The sequence below is a fragment of the Grammomys surdaster genome, unplaced genomic scaffold, assembly GCF_004785775.1.
Source record: "Grammomys surdaster isolate TR1022 unplaced genomic scaffold, NIH_TR_1.0 804, whole genome shotgun sequence".
Lineage (NCBI taxonomy): Eukaryota > Metazoa > Chordata > Mammalia > Rodentia > Muridae > Grammomys > Grammomys surdaster.
Window position 1 is genome coordinate 412,980 of NW_021605223.1, and position 22,316 is coordinate 435,295.

Here is a 22,316-nt window from a genome sequence, read left to right on the forward strand (position 1 = left end):
TGATCTTTAAATACATTTTACTTTATTCAACTATTGTTTTGTTTAGGCAGAGTCTTCTAGCCCAGGATGGCCCTGAACCCTCTGTGTAGCTGAAAATGACCTTGACTGAACCCACTTCCTGAGTCCTGTATCTGGTGGGTGGCACCATTTATGCTGCACTGGGTGCTAGGGATTGTAGCCCAGGTCATTGAACCTGCATGGCAAGCACTTTGCCATTTGGGTCATCTCTCCAGGCTCCCAGAAATCAATCAATCCCTCTCTCTCTCTCTCTCTCTCTCTCTCTCTCTCTCTCTCTCTCTCTCTCTCTTCTGAGACAGGGCTTCCCTGTGTAGTCCTGGTTGTTCTAGAACTTGCTCTAGAACCAGGCTGGCCTTGAGCTGAGATTAAAGGTGTGCACCATGAGAACCCAGCCACCAAAGGTATTTTTGAATCTTAACAAATAATGTAAGAAACAAAATATTTCAATTGCATTACTCATTAGTCTTAACAGTAAGAATTTGGCTTCCTAGAATTCAATACTTTTCAGACAGGTATGTGATTTGTGGAGGAAATGGGGAAGAATTATGACCAGATACTCTTTTTTTTAAAAAAAAGATTTTATTTATTTATTTTATTATGTATGATGAATACAGTGTAAATGTCTTCAGACACACCAGAAGAGGGCATCTGATCCCATTACAGATGGTTGCGAGTCACCATGTGGTTGCTGGGAATTGAACTCAGGACCTCTGGAAGAGCAGTCAGTGCTCTTAACTGCTGAGCCATCTCCACAGCCCATGACTAGATATTCTTAAGTTTCAGGATTAGAGAACATTTTGTGTGTGGGTCTGTAGGAATCAGAGAAATTATTTCCTATTCTGTATAGTTCTTTCTCTTTGGGATGTGTGCAGGGGTTTATTTGAGCTAACTAACTTAGGAGGGTGAATGTGTACATTTTCAGGAAAAATAGCCAAGCAAGTTTCTATGAGTAGACATTATTATAAATTCTGAGGATTTACAATTCAGTTGGACTTTTAAAGTAATTATTGGACAGTCACCACTTGCCATCTTTCCCATGATTTTGGTCATTTATCTCTGTCACAGTTTTACAGTAGAAATATTACATGGTTGCTTCTGAGAATTCTTGTTCATTATTTATGACAGACTGTCCCCAGGTAGGTAGGGATGAAACTTGCTATTTAGAAAGTCTGACCTCAAACGTCTTGTGGGTCCCCCTGTTTCCGTCTCTCAGGTGCTAAGATTATAGATTTGTACCACAGCTGGCTTGGAGTTGTTTTCAAATTTGCATCACAAAGCCTAGGCTGGTCTTGAACTCAAAGTGTAGCCAGAGAAGACACCCATGAGCACTTGATTCTTCCACTTCCATTGCTTATGCTCTGGGATTGTAGGTGTGCATCCGATGCTTGCCTGGTTCTTACTGTGCTGCAGAAGGAACTGATGCTTTATGCATGGAGAGGAACAGTCTATAGCCGCAGCCCTGAGAGGGGTTGGTAAATGACAGTTCGTCAGTGTGTTCTGGGGATCTGCTGACCACACCCTGAACATGCTCAACACTACTGAACTGGACACTAGAAATACAACTCAAATTTGTCTTCTCTTTGCATTTTGAGACAGAATCTCACAGAGCCCAGGCTGCCCGCAAAGTGGAGAGTAGCCAAGGGTGTCCTTGAAGTTCTGGCTGTTCTGTCCTCCACAACTTTGATCATGTCCTCACGTGTGTGGTCAGTGGCATTTTGGGGGCTTGAAATCAACCATGGTTTGAGTAAACCCACCCCAGGAACGGGGAGATACCAGGAAGTAGAGCCTTTTTCTCCCTCCTCCCTGGGGAATCACTTGTTCAGAATTTATTGTATGTTTTAGTCAGTGTTCTATAGCACTGTGGAGACTTCATGACCACACTAACTGTTGTCCAGGAAACCACTTCATCTGCTTCCTCCTGGGCAAACTGAGGGTACTATGTCTGCATCTGAAGGCAGCAGGAAGAGAGGGCCACTGGGCCTGGCTTGGGATTGGAAACATCAGAGCCATCCCCTACTGACACATTCCAAGACCACACTTACTCCAACAAGGCCACACCTAATCCTTCTCAAGTACCACACATTGCGAGGACCCAGCCACTGCACCACCCCAAAACTGAGGGTGACTTCCGTTCAGGGGCATGCTCATTAGAAGGGAATTGCAATCTGTCTCATAGAATCCCTTCATAAAAGTTTGCAAACTTACAAAGTTCACAGCATCCTCAGACATGGGTCTGCCTGAGACAAGTTCACAGTGGTCCCGAGGCTTTCTTTATTTACTTATCTGAGAAAGGTCTCGCTGTAGATTGATAGCTTCAGCTGATGTGGACCTCCATAGGCAGACCAGTCTGCTGTTGAACTTGTGCTGATCCTCTTGCTTAGGCTTCAACTGGCTTCTGCTGGAATAACAGGGGTGACCTACTGTGTCATGCCCCCCCCCCAAACACACCTCTTTTGGGGGTCCTAATTACTTCCTTTGTTTATTTCTAGACAGGGTTTCTGTGTCATTCCTTGAACTCGCTCCATAAAGCAGGGTGGCACTGAACTTAGACATCCCCCAGCCTCTGCCTCTCCAGTGGTGACATTAAAGGCGTGTGCCACCATGCTCACATCTGTGGTCCTGGACTAGCTGTGCCAGGTGGATTCCCACCCGCAGATGCCTGCTGTTCAGTCTTGTTGGTCTTAAGATTTCAATCCCCCTGCCTCAGCCTCCCCAGTTTACTTTTAACCAGCTGTGTCTGGCTGCGTGTGCCTGTGGGCATGGGCGTGTGAGTGCAGTGCCCTCACGGGGCAAGAAGAGGGCCAGGAGTCTCCGGAGCTAGGGCTGTACATGATTGTGACCATGTAACCTGGGTGCTGGGAACCAACGAGAGCAGTATGTCCTTCTGACTGGACAGCTGTCTCTCCACCCACAACATGTTTCACATACAGGGTCTGTTCCTTGGTTTGTGGTTCACCATGGGTTCCCCCTGCACTCTGATGTTACATCTGCAGGAAATTCTGTTCAGTTGGGTGTGGTGGCACATAGCGATTTGTACAGGAAGGGATGCCAAGGCGGGCTGTGTGTGGGAGATGAGGTGGCTTGTAAAAGGCACTTCTGATAGTTACCAGCGGTAACCCCAGTTCTGAGGTGCTGTTCTCTGTAATCTCTGCCCTCTTCTTCTGCCCATGATATGAACTACTCGAGGACGAAACATGACAATGATGGAGCAGTGACTTATGGGATAGCAACTCTTCTCTATGGAAGACTCCAACTTACATCTCCACAAATAAAAAGACTGTGTGATGCGCATGATGATTAGTGTGTTGGGAAATGTGATTTGAAAAGGAGACACTGAGGGCACTAATGTAGCACAGCTTAGAGGCTGTGGCTGCTGAGTGTTTCCAGAGAATCTTAGCTGAGTGGGATAACCCACCCTGAATGTGAGCAGGCACCAGCTCATGCCTGGGACCCACCATTCCAGTCTCTCCATTGTGGATCCAATGGCAGTGTCTTGGCTTCATGCCCCTCCCCCACCACACACCTGGTGCCACGCCCCCTACCACAACCAGCTTTTATCCCACCAGGAAATCATTCCTCCATTCACCTGCTTTCTTCTGGTTTCCATCACAGCTGTGAAAACAGTACTTAATCCCCTGGGGAGGATGTGTGGATGCACATGGATATTTCTGCATCTCCAGATTCGCTCTTCCTGACCTGCCACATCTCAGCACTGTGGCTGCCCCACTACTTTCTGGGTTCTAACAGGACAGTGAGATTGGAACATGAACTGCCTGCTTCTTCCCCACAGAGCCATCTGTGGGCAGGGGACATATTTCAGCCCAGAATGAAAACTCTAAAAGCTCGGAGAAGTCAGGACAGTAAGATGTTCACTGTGGTAGCGGGCAATGGTGGCTCCTTCAAGCCTGACGCACTCAGGTCAATCTTCCAGAAGCCACGCTGTGGAAGGAGAGAATCAAATCCACACACACAAGAGAAGCTGAGGGACACAGCCTCCTGCCCTCCTAGGTCCCAGTGTGTCCCAGTGCTTCATGCTGCAGTGCCAAGAGGGCTCTGTTAGGCCCCAGGTTGGGAAGAAACTTTAGAGCAACCTAAGCATTATGGAACAGTTTCCTCAGAGATGAAGACATTCCATCCTAGGTGGGAATCTCCTAATGTGGAAGCTAAACATTCAAAATAAAAAGGCCCCCACCCACCATGCCACAGATCTGGGTTCACTATGCTTGTCCTCTCCCCCATGATCGCCCTACACCTGACCCCTCCCCTTCCCTCTCCTTCCCCAACTGCTAAGCCCCCTGGCTGCTAGAAACGTGGGATGGGGCGGTTCTAAGAAGTCTATGAGGGTGATTCTAGCTGACATTCCTGACGGTGAAGGATATGGATCCTGAAATGGCCAACTCCAGTAGCCAGACAGGACCCTCCCAGGGAAGAAATAAGGACAACAATCGACCTAGAAAATCTTCCACCCACAGTTTGTCTGCCTAAAAGTGCAGGAAGAAAGATGTCACAGAAACTAAGGGCATGGCCAACCAATGACTGGCACAAATTGAAATCCATCCCATGGACAAGCACCAATCCTTAACACTATTAATGATGCTGTGTTATCCTTGAAAAAAGGAGCCCAGCGGAACTGCCTTCTTACAGGCTGCACCCAGCAGCTGACCTACACTGAAGCAAAGACCCACAGTCAAACATTAGACTGAGCTCAACAAGTCCTCTGGAAGAACTGAGGGAAGGACTGAGGAACCTGGAAGGGATAGGAACTCCACAGGAAGACCAAAAGAGTCAACTAACCTGGACTCTTGGGGGCTCCCAGAGTCTGAGCCACCAACCAAAGAGGAGACAAGGGCTAGACCTAAGCTGCCCGTACATATGTAGCAGAGGTACAGCTTGGTCTTCACGCAGATTCACAACAACTGAAGCAAGGGCTACTCCTGGTTCTGCTGTCTGCCTGTGGATCTCATTTTCTAACTAAGCTGTCTTGTCCGGCCTCAGAGGGACAGGGTGCACCTAGTCCTGCAATGACTTGAGATGAAAACATGGGCTGGTACCCAGGGAGGACCTCTCCCTTCTCAGAGGTGAAGTGCAGGGGAGAATTCAGGAGGGGCCCTGTAAGGAGGGTGACAAGGACTATGATCTGGACATAAAGAGAACACATAAATACAGTCATAGAAAACAATTCAAAGTACTTTGAGGAAGTGCCTGAGACCAAGCAGATTCGCCATCCCCTCTATGCTTGGGAACACAATCAAAGCTGCAAAGAAGACTCTCAGACAAGCCACGCTGCAAGGGAGACTCTGACACCAGATCAGATGTCCAGAAGAAGCAGAACCCATACAAGCTGCCTGCAAGAGGTTTACACCAACCGAGGCACCCAGAAAGGGCACCCTCAAGCTTCATGGCCTGCCTCCATGCTGTGCAGGGTGCTCCAGCTTCCCAGGTTTGTGAGCTGTCACTCATGCTGAGGCCAGCTCTGGTGAAGCAGCTGTCTTTGGGTGACTTCTGCTCCTCTAAGTCACCACTCACCCATGCATATTCCTGTAAACCTCATGGTTGACAAGTTGGTCTTTGGTGGTATTCACACATTGCACTGTCAAGGAATCCCAGTGTGGGGGTGAGGAGATGTTAGTGTTGAGTCCCCAGGGAAGGTTTGGGGACACAGCACCGTGAACCAGGCCCTAGCAGGAAGTATCTCATGGATCCCACTGTGTGCCCTCATCTCCTCACGAAGAGAAACCTAGTATTCGGTAAATAACAGCAACTTTATTCTCCACATGTGTGGTCCATGCGCGGTTGTTGGCTCTGGAGCAGGGTGAGTTCAGTGGCTCCCATATCTAAACACGAGGAGGCAGAGGTGTGTGGGTGAGGGATGAGGGCACCCGCCAGTGCAGGCCGACAGTGCCCAGTCTCAGGTCTTTGGGTTATGAGGTCAGAGGAGGGCTGGGTATGGATGACCAAGAGGGATTAAGATTGACAGGGAAATGGGTTCAGCAGAGGACAAATCCCTCCAAACAAAGGGCTGAGAAGAGCCCAGAGCCCTAACATCCAGGCCGGGAGGGTGCTCGGGACAAGGACATGTGAGGATGAAATGGCCGTATCTGACCCAAGGATTTCTTTTATCGAAATGATCCCAATTGAAGTTTGGTTGTTGAATAAAAATGTGGAAGATGAGCTCAGGCATCCGAAAATCTCAAAAACAGTACTGAGGCCACCTAGAAGACAAAGTTTAAGCCAGGGGCAAGGCGCAGGAGGCATATTTCAGGAAAGCTTTAAAAAAAATAATACCCAGGAGTCCAGGCTCCAGTCTTCCCCCTGTGGATGCAGGAGTCTCGGTCCAGGTGCAGGATTCCTCCTTGACACCCAGGGTTCTACTCTGCATTACCTCTCCCTCTGCTGCAGCAGCCCAGACCTCTGCACACCTCCCTCAGAGCCAGGGGTCCTCATCCCTCCTCCTGAGCCTCTGGAGTCATAGCCACAGTCTCTCTCATCCTGAGGATGCAGCCTCATCCCTTACCTCCATTCACTTCCAAGGAACTGGCATAGCATTTAGTTTCCTTAGGGCAGGGGGCACGCTTCGAGTTGTGGTTACAAGCAGAACCCTTAAAACTCACGCAGGCAGGACACTTGAGTTTTCCTGGCTCATTATATTCTGAGGACAGAGAAAGAGAGCCTGTAGAGCATGCTCTCAGCTGCAGCCATAGGCTGTTCCCTCAAATGCTCGGTGCCAGGGTCACAAACCTGAAAGGGACAACTTGTTAAGTAGGACACTTGTGCTGTCTGCCTTGTTGCACTGGTCAGTGTTACAGACGTTGACATAAGAGGCAGCTATGATTCCAGGCCCAGCAGCAAACATTTCGAAATCTTGGGTCACACCGGGATCCTTGCTGGGACTTTTGCTCCCTATCATGAGAGACTGTTCCCCTAGAGACACACAAGAGTGAAATCGAGACATAGAAGGAAAAGATGACAAAACCTGGATCCCCAGTTCTTGGGTTCCTTGATGCTCCCACTCAGGGACAGTACAATCCTCAGTGACAACAAAACACATCTTGAGCTGAGTCTGCCACAGACTGAAGCCTAAACCTGGCTCCCTCTGCTCTGCCCCTCACAGACCCTGTTCCCAGGCCCCTCCACACAGTCTCCCCTGAGCCCCTGCACCATGCTGCAGCCTCACTCTGGTCAGCATCTCTTCCAGCCTGCTGGCTGTCTCTCTACACTCTGCCCTTCACAGCACACTCCTGTGCTCTGCTTCTCTCTCCTTCCCACTTCCCTGCAGAGCTGCAGAGGGACTCAGGCTTAGCAGAACCCAACACAGGCACTCAGCATGCTTCCACAGTCCCAACCTTTCATACTCATCCATCCTTGCTCCCTTCTTCCCTCCCTCCCTTCCTCTTTCCCTTCTTTCTTCCCTCCCTCATTTTTGTCCCTCCATCCCTTCCTCCCTTTTTCCTCTCTCTTCCTGGGCCCCAGGTCTCCTCTGGTCCAGGCTGCTCTTCAAGTCCCAAGGTTGCTGCAGATGAAGCTGACTGTCTCCACCCACAGCCCCATGCTGGCATTACAGGCACACAGCACCACACCCAGGTCATGTGGGACAAGGGTTCAAGACCAGGGTTTTTGTCTTAATTAGTCTTCATTATATACCCTCATCTCAGCTGAGCAGAACAAGGCACATAGTCGGGAGATCCCAGGCTTGAGGGGAGCTGGGAATTCGTGAGGAAATAGAACCCAAGGCAGGGCTGGGCCTGGTACTGAAGTGTGTCCCTCCAGCTCAGTCCACGCACCTACGTCAATGAGCAGCAGTGTCTCCTGACACGAGGTTTTATCACCTCCAGCTGACACAGTCGGATTTACGATCCATTCAATTGGTTCCTTCGTGAAGTTTTGCCCAAACTTCACCAGGGTTCCCTCCTTACAGGTCAGAGTATCTGTGGAGAGGAACATCCGGGGTTTATGAGAGTCAGGGAGCACACCATGTCTGTCCTGGCAGTTTGTGGGTTAGGGAAGAACATGACATTCTGAAGCATTCTCCCAGTGCCCTGCCTGTGACATCCCTGCCTTGCATTAAGGAGGGACTCAGAACTCAAAGCATCCAGGCCTACAGCCTCCTCACCCAGTTACTGCCTGGACCCCTGCAGGGACCTCCTCTCAGAGCCTTGTGAGGAAGGCTTAGCTCTGCACTGATGGCTCCTCTTCTGGCTTTCTCTACTCTCCATCTGGTTTCTCGCTCTCATTACAATAACAAGGAAGGAGGCCTGGAGACATACATGTCTCTGGGCATCTGTGTTGGTGCTTGGTGGAGCTTGTGTCCCTGAGAATGTGCTCAAAGGTCAATGCCAAATGTCTTCCTTCATCAGATTTCAGTGTCTCTTGCTGAAATGTGGACTCACTCTTTTGGCCAGACGCAGTAATCTGTAAGACTGGCTGTCTTCCTCAGCCCTGGGGTTGCAGACCCTTTACCAACAGAACCGTCCCCAGCATAACGTATTACCTTACTCTGAAAAGTCCTAGATTCCAAACAAAACTCTTCAACATCTCGTGGGCACTGGGTCCTGCTCTGTGCCTGGATATGGTGATAAATCTCCACGATGAGCTCATTGTATCCTGACTTTTTGTGTTTCTGAGACAGGCCCTTGTTCTGTGGTCTAGCCTGGCCTCTGCCTCAGTAGCACAGGGTTTGCAGAGCCAGCTCCTATCTCCACTGTTGACTCACCTGTGTCATCTCCTAAGCACAGCCTCCAGCAAGTGGCAGTATTCCCAAGGGAGGGCAACAGACAGGAGGTGTTGAGCATGCCCAGTGTCACCCAGGCAGTAGGTGGCAGAGATGGACTCAGAACCTGGGCTGTCACCTTAGTGTCAAGGTTGACCACACAGTCTAGCCTGAGGATCCTGAACTGGGGCCTTCCCTAAGGGGCCTCTCAGGATCATTACATTATCATACAGAAATACCTGGAGCCGGGACAGCTGTCCACAAGAACCCCCAACTGTGCCCTTCCCAGCCTTGAGCAGACTGAGCAGACCTTGCTTGCCACACAGGACCTTAACACCTAGGTGAAGTCTCTGCTTCGTTCACACTTGCAACTTCCTACAAGAACTTAGGACAGATGCCAGCTGAGCCTGCTTTGCAACATGGTCCAGCTGAAACAAAGGATGGTTTCAGTGGGCTTCCCCTAGATAAACTCCATGCAGACGATCAGACAGTGAGCCTTGATCAGGACCTTGTCTTGGCTTCATGCTCCTCTCACCACTGTCTCTCTTTCATTATCAACCCCCCTGTCAGGAAACCCAGTTCATCCCTGGCACCATTGGACCGCTACACTCAACCCTCTCAGTGGCCCAGCGGGGGTCGGGGAGGCTGTACTTTTAACCATTCCTGAGCTGCTCTCCTCCTGCAAACCAGACCTGCACTCTCTCTGCTCCACCCCACCCACATCCTCCCCATCTTGCTCCAAGGTGGCTCCTTTCCCCCAGTTGCTCCAGCTGCAGCTCCGCCCCCTTTCTCATCCATTCTTTCTCTGCAGCCCATGCTACAGTCCCCAGGAAACCCCGCGACTCACTCTGCACAGTCCCTGCAGATCCTGAACACTGTCCCCACCTCTAATGCCTCCAGCTAGCAAAGATGACAGCAAGGCCTTTCCCTGCCTGTCATGGGTCTCTCTGATCTCCCTTCACTCCTCCCCCACTGTATTTACCCCACAGCACCCTTGGATCCTGTTAATGGTTAGGTGATAAGGTCAGGACCATGAGTAACTCCAATAAGCCCTGAGAAGGCATAAACTTCTGGTAGGTCCCCCATCTTTCCTCGAGTAAAGTTCTGACCTTAATGAGCTATAGAGATGTCCCAGTGCAGAGCACTCACTGCTCTTCCAAGAACTGAGTTGATTCCCAAAATGTATTAGCATATGTCCTCCTGCAGGCACAGACAGACAGACAGACACACACACACACACACACACACACACACAACCTATACATAATTAAAACTGATAAAGATACATCTAAAGACTCTGAGTTCTTAGAATGGTCGCCAGGCTCCTGTGTGACTCGGCCTTCCTATGTCTTCATGTGCAAATCCCCTCTTCGTCCCTATGCCCCTGATACAGTCCCACAGGCAAGGGGGCATCTCACAGGGTCTGGGAAGAAAAGGAGAATGAGACACATTCTAGTGTCACAGAACTCCTCAGGGGAAGACAAGGAGAGGAAGAACATAGGAGACAATATGGTGGACACCCATTGTTGATGATGGAACTAGGGACATGTAATCTTTGATTTCCTGTCTGAAAAAGTGGGCAGGGTGCTGGTCTCCAACAGTGGGTAGGAGAGCTAGGTGTTGCCAGAGAAGGTCCTTCTCAGGCCTTTGCACATGGTTTCCTCTTCCCATGTCTGCAACTGTTTTCTCCTCCAATCTGTTAAGAGACACTACATGAAACGTAGAGCATTCTGACATTCCGATGATGATTGCCAATCGCTCTTCTTCTACATCCTCACCTGAGCATGGGGAGAAGCCCAGCAGAGAGAGGAGCAGGACATACTGGATTCGGCAGGCTCCCATGGCTTCTCTCACAGTGGGAAGAGCTGATCAGGACCTGGGAACTGATAACCTACAGGAGTCAATTCAACCAGACAGAGAGGGGTTAATCCTTGTCTTGTAGACAGGGACAGTTCTAGGGAACCTAAGAATGGGAAGCCAGTCTGTCCTGAAGTACTTGGTAGTTACCCTAGGCTCACTGTGCCACAGGTTCTCTGATTGCACATCTCAGTCTCAGTTATGGGGTCCCTAAGACCAGGATCCCAGCGACTGTGGCCTTTCAGGGTCTATATGCAGGACAATGGGCCCAGGAACCCTCTGCTTGAACCCTCAGAACTTCAGAGTCCAAGCAGAGCCTTCTGAAGGCCTCAGCTTCTCAGGACTCCGAACTCAGCTCCAACAGAACTTAAATTCTGAGGGTTGGACTAGGAAAGTAGCATTTAGGGTCCATTCTCACAGCCCCAACTCCTCATGGCCCAAGACTCTAGTCGCCCAGGTTCCTTCTTCGGGCCTCAGAGCACAGTCCTCAGCACCATGCCATGAAGGGGTACAAACCCCGGGCTCCTCCTTCATTCATGGGTGGCTAGACTCCAGATGTTTCCCTTAGACACGAAGTCCAGAACTTAGCACTCTTCAAAGACTTAGGGAATAAACCCTGTAAGGGCAAAGCCCTCCTCCCTCCGATGAGAATGCTAGGTCCGACCTCTCCCTCAATACCAAGACCTGTTTTCCGTTCATCAAACTCTGGCGTTCATACCCCAGCCCTCCTCTCTCAGACTCAGGACCTCCCCGTATGCCCCTTCTCCCTCCTCACTGGCTTCTTCCCTTGGGGCTCAGGTATTTGTTCTCTCACTACTCCGTTTCCTTTTAAGCTGCAAAATTCCTTCTGGCTTCAGTACATTCTCACCCGAATCTCAGCCTTGGAAAGCGCTTACAGTCGTGCTCTTTCTGCGTAACCTCCCTGCGCCTGCGCAACTCCCCTCAGGCCTACCCATAGTGACCACCTCGGTCAGACAAGACCCTCGAAGCCCCATTGGTTAATGAGTATTCATGTCAAACCTTGATTGGATAAGCCTGAAGAACTGCTGCATCTCATTGGTCCCCAGTGAAGCCAATAAAAGCCTGCCTCAGGTGGCACGCATGAGCAGAAAGTGCAGGTTTAGCACAGGTCAGTGGCAGTTGCTGCCGAGATCATCCTCCAATCGCAGGGTCGCATTAGGTATCTAGGCGGGCTCTGTGAGGACGCCCTTTGCCCTTTCCCTGTAGATGCTTCTAAATTGTACAGATGAGCAGGCGCAGACTGCCACCACAGATATTTAGTCTCTTAGTCTTGGGAAGATGACCGTTCAGATTAAACATAGATGTCAATTCTTTTATTACATTTTGTGTGCTTGTGTGTTGATGCGCATGTGTCAAGTTGCACATGACCGAGGACAATTTGGGGAATGAGTTTTGTCCTCCTACCTTTTAGGTCCCAGGAATCAAAATCAGGATGTCAGGTTTGACAACAGATGCCTTTATGCCCTGATTTACCTTGCTGGCCCTAAGTCCTTTTGTTAAAAACTAATGATATATTCAGTATATAGAAAGTAGTTTGTTTCCTTGCAAAGTGTTCCTGCGTTCATAAAATGTACTTCACTGGTGTAGTCTCTGAGCAGCTTGTAGCTAGACCTGTTAAAATGGCTACACCATTTATCCAAACAGCAACACCTCCGATGCCTGCAGTTGTCATGAAGTATAAAATAGGACCTGTCCATGATGCTATCACCTGTCTTTCTGCTTCAACCTATGGTCTTCAAGATATACCACCACAGGAGCTGTCCCTTAAAAACTCTCCACGGTGGCAACACCTCCTCTCCAGCACACCCAACACAGCTCAGCAGCGACGACGCTTCAGCCAAAGCCAGCTGTAGCTGCACAGGTCTCCGCATCCCAATCCGTGGGCCTGATGCAGGGAAAGGGGTGATGAAAAAAGCCACCAATCCCTGAGCTCCCTAAACTCAGGACTTGAAATCCAACCCATCCTCACTCTGGAAATCTCTGCTCTGAAAAGCTCTGCCTCCTAAGAAATCCTATATAAGCCTTTTCCTTTATTCACTTCCCTGCTGTGCACTTACAGGAGAGGCAGCCATCCTTGGAATCTCCTCTCCATACCCTGACCCTCCAATACATCTCTTTTATGGGATTTGCTACCTGGTGGGACTCTGAAGTAGAAACTTTTTAAGGGTTCCTTGCAGAGTCTATTTTGTTGGATGTTGTTTTTCTGAGAGAAGGCACATGCTGAGGAAAGGCATGTGGAGGACACACGATGTTTGGAGGATATAAATAGGACTCTATGGAGAGAGACCTCGGCTTGCCTATAGAGCTAGCTGTGCAGTGCTATGGGTCTTGAGTCTTCACTGATCTTTGTTCCCTGAGAGAGGCACAGCCTTCTCCTGGTGTTCCTTCTGGTCCCTCCTGCTGACTCGAGCTGAGGCTGAGGCCTGGCTGTCTCTGCTAGGTCGTGTCACCACTGCTGATTTGTGTTTGCTATCCTGACTCTACTAAACCGGACTGCTGGTGTATCCATGAGGTGTTTTTGAGTGGATGGAGCTGCCGCTGCTGCCTCCTAACCTGTGAACTGAACTGTTGATTTCCAGACAACACAGATGGAAGTTGCTCCAAAGAACCTTTCTAAACAGGTCCACTTCCACCCTCACCTTCTGTATCTGTTTTTTTTTGTTGGGTGGTGGGCTACAAGGAAGGTTAAAGAGTTTAAGAGCTATCATTAAAAGTAAGGTTTGAAAAAAATTAAGGTTATGTGACTCTTCTATCAGAAGAAGCAATGAAGACAAGGAAGGAACAGGTGAAGTTGATGAGTGGCTCATGAGATACTAAGTATAAAGCCAGTCCGGCCAGCTCTACAGGGGAGAACATGGCTCTGGCAGACCTTGTTCCTCTCTCCTGTTCTCTCTGCCTTGCTAAAAACAAACTAACAACAACAACAACACCAAAGCAAACAAACAAACAACTTCTTAGATTACATTCCCAAAGCAAGTTGCCAAAGTCTAATCCCTTTTTGATCCACTTCCTCCTCCTGAGGCTCACTGCCAAGATCTAGATATCCCATTATTGAAATCCAGCACTCAAAAGCCCCTATGGCTCACGTAATTAACATACCCAATTAAAATTAGACACCTCATCCTAATATGGGGTTTCCCCTTTTAGCTGTATGAACTGCCATTTTGCTATGGGCCATTTTGCTGTCTTCTCTATCCAGAGGCAGTCCTTGGTCCTCTGGGACAAACACCCCTTTTCCTCTTCCTCCATCTCCTGTCTCTGTCCCTTATCCCTACCCTCTGTGTCTCTGGGGCAAATATACTACCATTTCCTACCCCATGCTAACACAGACCACCCCTTTTTCTCTCCTAAAAAAATTATACACCCCCCACATGGACTGATAAGTCCACATGGCTGTCCCCAACATCAGGTCAGGTTCTTCTAGTATCATTGCCATGAAGGAGGTGGTTCAGCGGCTCCAGCTGGAGGCTGGGCCCAACCACGTGAAGGTTTCCCAGTCAGCTGCCAATTTAAAACACATCTGTCTGCAGAATGCTCATCATGACCCTCTGCTGACTGGAGTGTCTTTAAGTACAAATCCCTCAGAGGCCAGAAAGCCTGCCTCTTTTTGTAGTCATATAGTTTAAGGTTTCTCAACGCCCTTTGCATGAACCAGACAATATTTAAGAGAACTGCGTTTGATCTGTACAAAAGCTTTTCGTCAACATGTGTCATAATACACAGTCCTCTCCTTGTCAGTCCTTAACATCTACGTACCTCACTGAATTTTCATGGATTTCTGTTTCATAACCTTTACTTATTTTATATATGCTCACTATAGAATACAATAAGACAGCATATAAAAAATTATAACTCAATGTCATTTGCTGCTGGTGTTCTGCCTAAGTGAGAGAGCAGCCATTTTAATTTTTCCTCCCTGCTTAATAAATGATCTCTGTGCAAATGGATGTTTGTTGTGGTTTGTGCCTAATCCCAGGTCTGGGATGGAAGGTTTCTTTCAATCTATGAAAGATTCCAACATTTATCTGGACAAAGAGTGTGGTCAAATAGTGGCAGTGTTGTCTTTTGGCAACTTATAAAAAAATGGAAACATCAGGGCATTAATCTAGCACACCTTTGGGGCTGTACCTGCTGAGTGTGTTTCCAGAGAATCTTAGCTGAGTGGGATAACCCACCCTGAATGTGAGCAGGCACCAGCTCATGCCTGGGACCCACCATTCCAATCTCTCCATTGTGGATCCAATGGCAGTGTCTTGGCTCCATGCCCCTCCCCCACCACACCTGGTGCCACACCCCCTACCACAACCAGCTTTTATCCCACCAGGAAATCATTCCTCCATTCACCTGCTTTCTTCTGGTTTCCATCACAGCTGTGAAAACAGTACTTAATCCCCTGGGGAGGATGTGTGGATGCACATGGATACTTCTGCATCTCCAGATTCGCTCTTCCTGACCTGCCACATCTCAGCACTGTGGCTGTCAGGTCTATGTTTTAGGATCCAAGGATCACTGAAGGAAGACCCCATACTCAAACTCTATACAATGCAAAGAACATTTATTTTGCAGAAATTTTGTGTGTATCAAAATGATGTCGAGTGTAGGTACTCATAAGCCCCTTTTATGCAGGGCTAGGGGAATTTTTCCAGAAGGATTAGGTAACGTCGAATTGATTGGTAGGGACAAAGCAGGGACATTAGTGCAATTCTGATTGTTTGCTAGGTTAGTTTATTGTATTTGGTGAGACCTTGAAGAGTTTCGGAGACCAGCTCATTTCTGGCATTCTTATTTCCTCTGTGCAGGTGTCACAGGAGCTGACCCCAACCTAGACATTTCATCCCTAAGTCAGGGTCATCACTCATCAACAGCTGATTGTCATTGACTTCTTCTGAGAAGCTCAGTTTGCTTCCCAGAAAATTGGAAATTTTTATTCCCAAGATTTTTGGACCTCTCATTGGACTCTCCTTCCCTCTTTTCTTCAGGTCTGGCCAGTGGGTGTATTGGGACCTACGGACCGTAAGCCTTTTTGACTTAGCATCTTAGCTGTAAGGTGGGACAATGGACACCATGATTTTCTTCTGCAATTGCTTCCTGCTGACATTAGGACGTTGTCAAAGGGGCCCAGGAAGGCTGAAATGCTGGGCAATGGGGCATTTATCAGGAGCATAGGATTAGGTGATGAAGCTGACAGACAGGGAACTATATCCATGGAAGTGATTTACACCAGCTTTCTCCCAGTTCAGAGCTCAGCAGCTTCATAGCCAATCCTTGGATGGAGTGTGTCAGCCAGGTGAAAACCTGCTGAGGTAAATACAGACTAGGGACAAAAGTTAAAATTGTCTAGTAGTTGGAGAAGGTAAAGAATGTCAAGAACAAGGAAAACTTGTCATTTTCAAAAACAGGCAGGTTTACTTATCTGGGGTCCATGTGGTCTGTGGCAGGTGGGTCCCAGGTCTTATGTTGTTTGTTTGTTTGTTTTCGATTCCCTGAAGCTTATTTGAACTTCAGTTTGTAAAAGGTTGTATGTTAGTGCTTGAAGTTATTTTGAAATCTATATTTTACCAAAATAAATAAATGAATGGTAGTGGGCTGGTGTCTGCAAGACCGTAGGAGTGGATTCATGCCTTTGAGACCTAGCAAATCTATAGGTTTGGGTTAAAAGGCACAAAACCCTTTGTTCAGGCCAGAAGGTTAGATATACAGATTGAGCAGACATGTTTTTAACATGATAAGAAGTACCTTTAAGTCTATACTCAGAAGACGACCAGAGGGAATTGAAAACCTTGAGCTAGTGATTTAGTGATCACATTGTAAACAGCCAGTGGCCCATTAGTTCATTAAAATTTCATTGATTAATGTTTACATTCTCAACTTTCAAAATCTTAGTATAATAATAATAGCATGGGGGTAAGTATGAGCTATTCCCCCTCTTTATATACCGTAAATCATTCCTTATATTTCACAACTTGCATTAATTAATTAAAATGCCATTTTAGACCCTCAAATTTTTATAACTTGCAATTATCAACCTTAACGCGTCTTCCATCTGAAATAATTTTTCTATCATCCAAGTTTTCTCTTTTTTCCTTTGTGTCCTCCAACCCCCCTTGTCATTTGCGTTATCAATGATTTTCCTACGCCTTTACTTTTAGAAGCTTTTATATCCTCAGACCTTATATACACTTCTAATCTAATTTTTTTTTTTTTACCATGAGACATAGGCTGCCAATTATTCAGAGCAGGCATTTAATACGAAGCCTGTGGTCAAGGCACAGCTGTTTGCTCTTTTCATGGAGATCCGGTAGTTTTATTTAACTAATGAATGAACTAACACGATGGTGAATTACCTTGCGGTGAGGAGCTAGTTGCCTGTTGTCTGATTGTTAAGCTACAATTAGCTTAGGTGTCAGTGTGATCGGAGATCTGAGAAGCATAAATTGTAATTTAAATGTCTTGTGTGTCAGTTAAAGTAACAGATATACCCATTACCCAGATGGCTGTTCCATTAGGTTCTAGTGATGTTGCTGGCTTCACTGGGGGCACAGGTCCCAGGGCCAGATCAATCTTCAGCTGCCAGGCTTGACAGATCCTAGAGACCTGCCTGAAGAGGAGGAACTTGGGCTCTTCTTGTCTTGAGCAACATGTAGCCATCACTTTTCCTGGTGTCCTGTTTGTTAGCAGTTCAGATTAGGCCCTGGCAGTAGGTGAAGCATTGGGGCAGTTTCACCAAGTGGTTAGCTGTTGGGAGCCGACTCCTAGCAGAAAGCGGCTGTCATCTTTGCAGCCATCTCAGGCCATATACCCTGACAAGAGACTTATTTTCAACAGCCCACAACAGCTGAGCACACTCTGATAAACATCTTGTTTTTCTCACGTATCTTGTTTTGTTGTTTAATGCCCCCCAGCTGCAAGGCGCACATGGTAAAGTGTCTTCAGCTGCATTCCCCTGCTTGTGCTTATATGTACCCAGGATTTCTTTTCAATAAAAGGGGACTTGACCAGATCCTCTGTCTTGTCTCCATTCTTCGCATCTCTTGCCCCTCCATTCCTACTCTCTCTCTTACTAGACCCTGACCCGTGAGCCAGAGCAGCAGCCCGGGTCGGGACATAGTAGCACCTCAACATTGACGCTCCAGTAAGCGGGATACAGTGAAGGACACCATGGGAATTGGAAACGCACATCCTCACTCCTGCATTGGAGAACCTGTTGACTCACGGAGCTGGCTTGGTAGTGGTGCTCAACATGAGGCAGCAAGATCGAGAGACCCAGTGAGGGACGTTATTGGAAGAAGAGTCGACCAAAAATCCAGACGTGAAAGAGGTGATTGCCATGGGAAACTGCCGTGTGGAGACCAGTAGGTCATAGTAATGATAATGGGGCAAGAAATAAGTCAGCCTGAACTCAACTCTCTGTTTTTGTTTTGTTGTTTGCTGTTTACGTGTGTCAATTGTCTGCTTTTATTTCATTGTTTGAAGGCTGTGTTTCATGTTCAAAAGAAAAAGAAATGCATAGAATCCAAAATACGACCAAAGGTTGATGACTATTTGTCAGAGTCAGACTGGGACAACCTAGAGGGAGAGGCAGCCAAATATTTCGACCCTGAATGGCCTTCTTCCCGAAGGCCCCCTCCCTGTGCTCCTCCACCTCCAGATGCTCCTACTATGGAGATGGCGGTTGTAGATCCGAGAAAGGAGTTACAGGACAAAATTTCTCTCCTTAAACAACAAATAGAGTTAGAAAAAGAGTATTAGGACTTAATTAATCAGCTACAAAAATTATAGACAGGGAAGAGGTCTCGAGAGGGCAAGGAAAATCCCCTGGCTCCTTGCGTTCCTCAACCCAGAGTCCAAAGACAGGCCCTGTCCTCTGGCTTTAGTTCAGCCACAGATCAGCCAGAAGAGGGAGAGGCTGAGGCTTTCCCTATACCTGAGACCAGAGATGCTCAAGGGGTTGCGTGGAGACATCACACAGTGTTTAATTTTCAGATCATTAAAGAATTAAAAAATGCAGTGTCACAATATGGCACCAGTGCTCCTTTTACTCTTGCAATCTTAGAGTCTGCCACAGAGGAGTGGCTGACTCCTGGCAATTGGAATACTTTTGTGAGAGCAGTTCTTAGCAGCAGAGACTATCGTATTTGGAAATCAGAGTATCATGAGAATTGTAAAGAGACAGCTAGGAGAAACATTCAGACGGGCAATGATTGGTCCTTTGATGCCTTAGTAGGAGAAGGGCAATTTGCTTCTAGTGATAACCAGATGCAATATGACCCAGGCTTATTTGCTCAAATTCAAAATGCAGCCATGAAGGCTTGGTGTAAACTCAAGTAAAGGGAGACCCTGGTACATCTTTGACAGCAGTCAGACAAGGGCCTGATGAACAATTTTCTGATTTTGTTTATCGATTAATGACAACAGCAGGGAGGATTTTTGGTAATGCAGAGGCAGGTGTAGATTACGTGAAACAACTTGCATATGAAAATGCCAATCCTGTCTGCCAAGTGGCCATTATTAGACCCCATAGGAAAAAGACAGACCTTACTGGGTATATCAGACTCTGTTCTGACATAGGGCCCTCCTACCAACAGGGCTTAGCTATGGTGGCTGCCACGCAAGGACAATCAGTAAGAGACTTTTTGGCAAGTAGAGACAAAAAGGCCTGTCTTAAATGTGGCAAGCCTGGACACTTTGCAAAAGATTGCAAGGCAGAAAATGAGTTAATATTTCCCAGAGACAGCCTAGAAAACAGCCTGGGCTATGCCCATGTTGCAAACATATAAGGCATTGGGCTAATGAATGTAGGTCCAAGACAGATGCACAAGGAAACACTCTTTCCCATAATTAGGAAAATGGGAACAGGGGCCATCCCCAGGCCCCAAGCCAACACAAGACAAAACAGGCTTATGGGGCAGTCAGTTTCATACCAGCAAACAGCAACAACCCCTTTCAGAACTTAGTCGAGCAACACCAGGAAGCACCTCAGTTCTGCCACCCACACAGTATTAACCCAGAAATGGGACCTCAGGCCTTACCCACCGGAGTGTTTGGACCACTCTATCCAAATGTGCTCGGCCTGATAGTGGGAAGAAACAGTGCTACTATGCAGGGACTACAAATTTTTCCTGGAGTTATAGACAATGATTACCAAGGTGAGATTAAGGTAATGGCCAAGGCCATACAGAATATAGTCACCATTCCTACAGGAAGGAGGATAGCTCAACTATTGTTACTTCTATTGTTTCCTACTAATCACAAGTATAAGAGTCCTAAGAGAGGGGATCAAGGTTTCGGTTCCTCTGATGCATACTGGGTACAGCCTATAGTTAAACAAAAACCTATGATGACAATATTGCTTGACAGAAAGGCATTCCAAGGCTTGGTTGATACAGGGGCTGATGTGATTATCATAAAACAAATTGATCGGCCCACCACTTGGCCTCTGACCCCAACTTTAACCAATTTTAAAGGGGTATTGGCCAAAGTCAAAATCCACAACAAAGCTCTAAGGTGCTGACATGGAAAGATAAAGAAGGGAATACAGGGAATATACAACCCTATGTCATCCCGGGCCTTCCCATTAATCTCTGGGGCAGAGAACTATTATCCCAGTTGGGATTGATTATGTGCAGCCCTAATGAAGTCTGAAGGAAAATCTGCTGCAGATAGATTTTTGACATCCTGATACCAAAAAGAATTTTTGCAACAGTTGTCTGGAACGACCCATTAACTGGAACCTGGAATGGGCCAGATCCAGTGCTTATCTGTGGAAGAGGTTCTGTCTGCATATATCCCCAAATGGCAGATGCCACACACTAGCTGCCAGAGAGACTGATCAAATTAATAGACAATAATAACAAATCCAGGGAGGAGAAATCCCCTGAGAAGCATATTTTTTCTTTGCAGGAAATATGAAGATGCTTCACAATTGCCTTCAAACTGGAACAGATCAACCAGCAAACCTGACTTGGGAAGTTCTCAATGCAGAAGGAGACATTACCACCTGCACCTCCAGGGTGGCTCTATTGGACTCTTGGTTCCCCATCTTATGATTTAGTGGGGGTACATTGTTTAGACCCAGGCAAAAACCCATTACCACAGTTACTATAGTTGTTTTTTGGGTTTAGGATTGACTAGGGCAGGGACAGGGATTTCCTTACTTGTTTTATTAAGGTCAAAGCTATGATCTGTTCTGTACTTCTATAGATTTAAATTTAGAAAGAATAAACTGCTATATTGCAATTGTAAAATTCATTATCCTCCTTACCTGAAATAGTGCTACAGAATAGAAGAAGCTTATACTTTTTACTTCTTTAACAGAGGGAATTATGTGTTGCCCTTAAAAAAGAGTGTTGCTTTTGCACTAACCATTCAGTCATTGTTAAGTCTCTTGTCTCTTGGGTCCATGCTGTTCAACAAACTGATGGCTTTTGTACAACAACAGATAGACACTATTCAAATGAAACCCATACAGGTCCGTTATTACAGGCTGGAAGTAGGGGACTCTAAAACCTCTATCATCAAGCCTGACAAGGATTAACCCCTAACTTACACGCTAAGCCAGATAGTCAATGACGGGTAAGAGAACACCTCAAGACCCTTGCCCCAAACTGGGAGGCCTCACAATCCTAAGACAGGAGCTCAACCAATGGCTGTTGAGTATCTAAAGACGGGAAAGGGAGGCTGGGGTCCTTTGTTCTAACCTAAGATAGGCACGGTTTCCGTAAGTTTTCCCAGCCTCCCCTTTTGAAAAAAATTTAAAAAGGGGGAACCTGTTGGGAGCCAACTCCTAGCAGAAAGCAGCTATCATTTTTGCCGCCATATCAGGCCATATACCCTGACAAGAGACTTATTTTCAACAGTCTACAACAGCTGAGCACACTCTGATAAACATGTTTTTCTCATATATCTTGTTTTGTTGTTTAATGCCCCCAGCTGCAAGGCGTATATGGTAAAGTGTCTTCAGCTGCATTCCCCTGCTTGTGCTTATATATACCCAGGATTTATTTTCATTAAAAGGGGACTTGATCAGACCCTCTGTCTTGTCTCCATTCTTCTCCCTCTATCCCCCACTCTCTCTCTTGCTAGACCCTGACCTGTGGACCGGAGCAGCAGCTTGGGCCAGGACAGTTAATGTACCACAGTCCAGGTGGTAACCCCTGCCATTGTGCCTTTCTCTTCTTGGAGACCTTGGGGGGGGATCATTGTCAGAATTTGGGAGTCTCTGTTGTAGTAAGCTTAAACATATTAAATGCCATACTCAGCAGATCTGTCTGGTTTGAGAGCTAGCACCTACTAGCATATGTGACGTAGACAATCTTTGTTCTTAGTTACCTGTTTCAAATCATACCTTATAAACATAAAGCAGGAGACCAAGCAAAGCTCTATCTTGACAATAACTGCATCAGTACTTAGCATGACTTTAAATATGTTTCTGAACATATTAAAGGATATGACAGTCCATAAGGTTACTGACTGTCAACTGGTATTTCTTAATTATAGTAGCTTCTATGAGGTTAGAACTATTAGAGCAGCCTTAAGACTTACAGTTTTGGATCGAAGCTCTTCTAGCATCAAAATAAAATGTTTTAAATCTATAAACATATTTTATAAAGAGACTAGGAATTTTCCCAACCTTGGCTGAGAGAGCTCTTACCTGTTTAGCTGTTGGACTGTGTCAGAGGCAGCCCTGCTTATACACTGAAGGCCTAAAATCAGC

General features: G+C 47.0%; 1 protein-coding gene across 1 annotated transcript; it reads right to left on the reverse strand.

Moving 5' to 3' along the window:
- Nucleotides 1-6,005: 6,005 nt before the first annotated feature.
- Nucleotides 6,006-10,567, reverse strand: LOC114633940 (CD177 antigen-like). Its single transcript, XM_028782541.1, is given in 6 exon segments — nucleotides 6,006-6,041; nucleotides 6,043-6,230; nucleotides 6,533-6,667; nucleotides 6,757-6,939; nucleotides 7,800-7,943; nucleotides 10,504-10,567. Coding segments are annotated over 6 exon segments (750 nt in total).
- Between the last annotated feature and the right edge of the window lie 11,749 nt (nucleotides 10,568-22,316).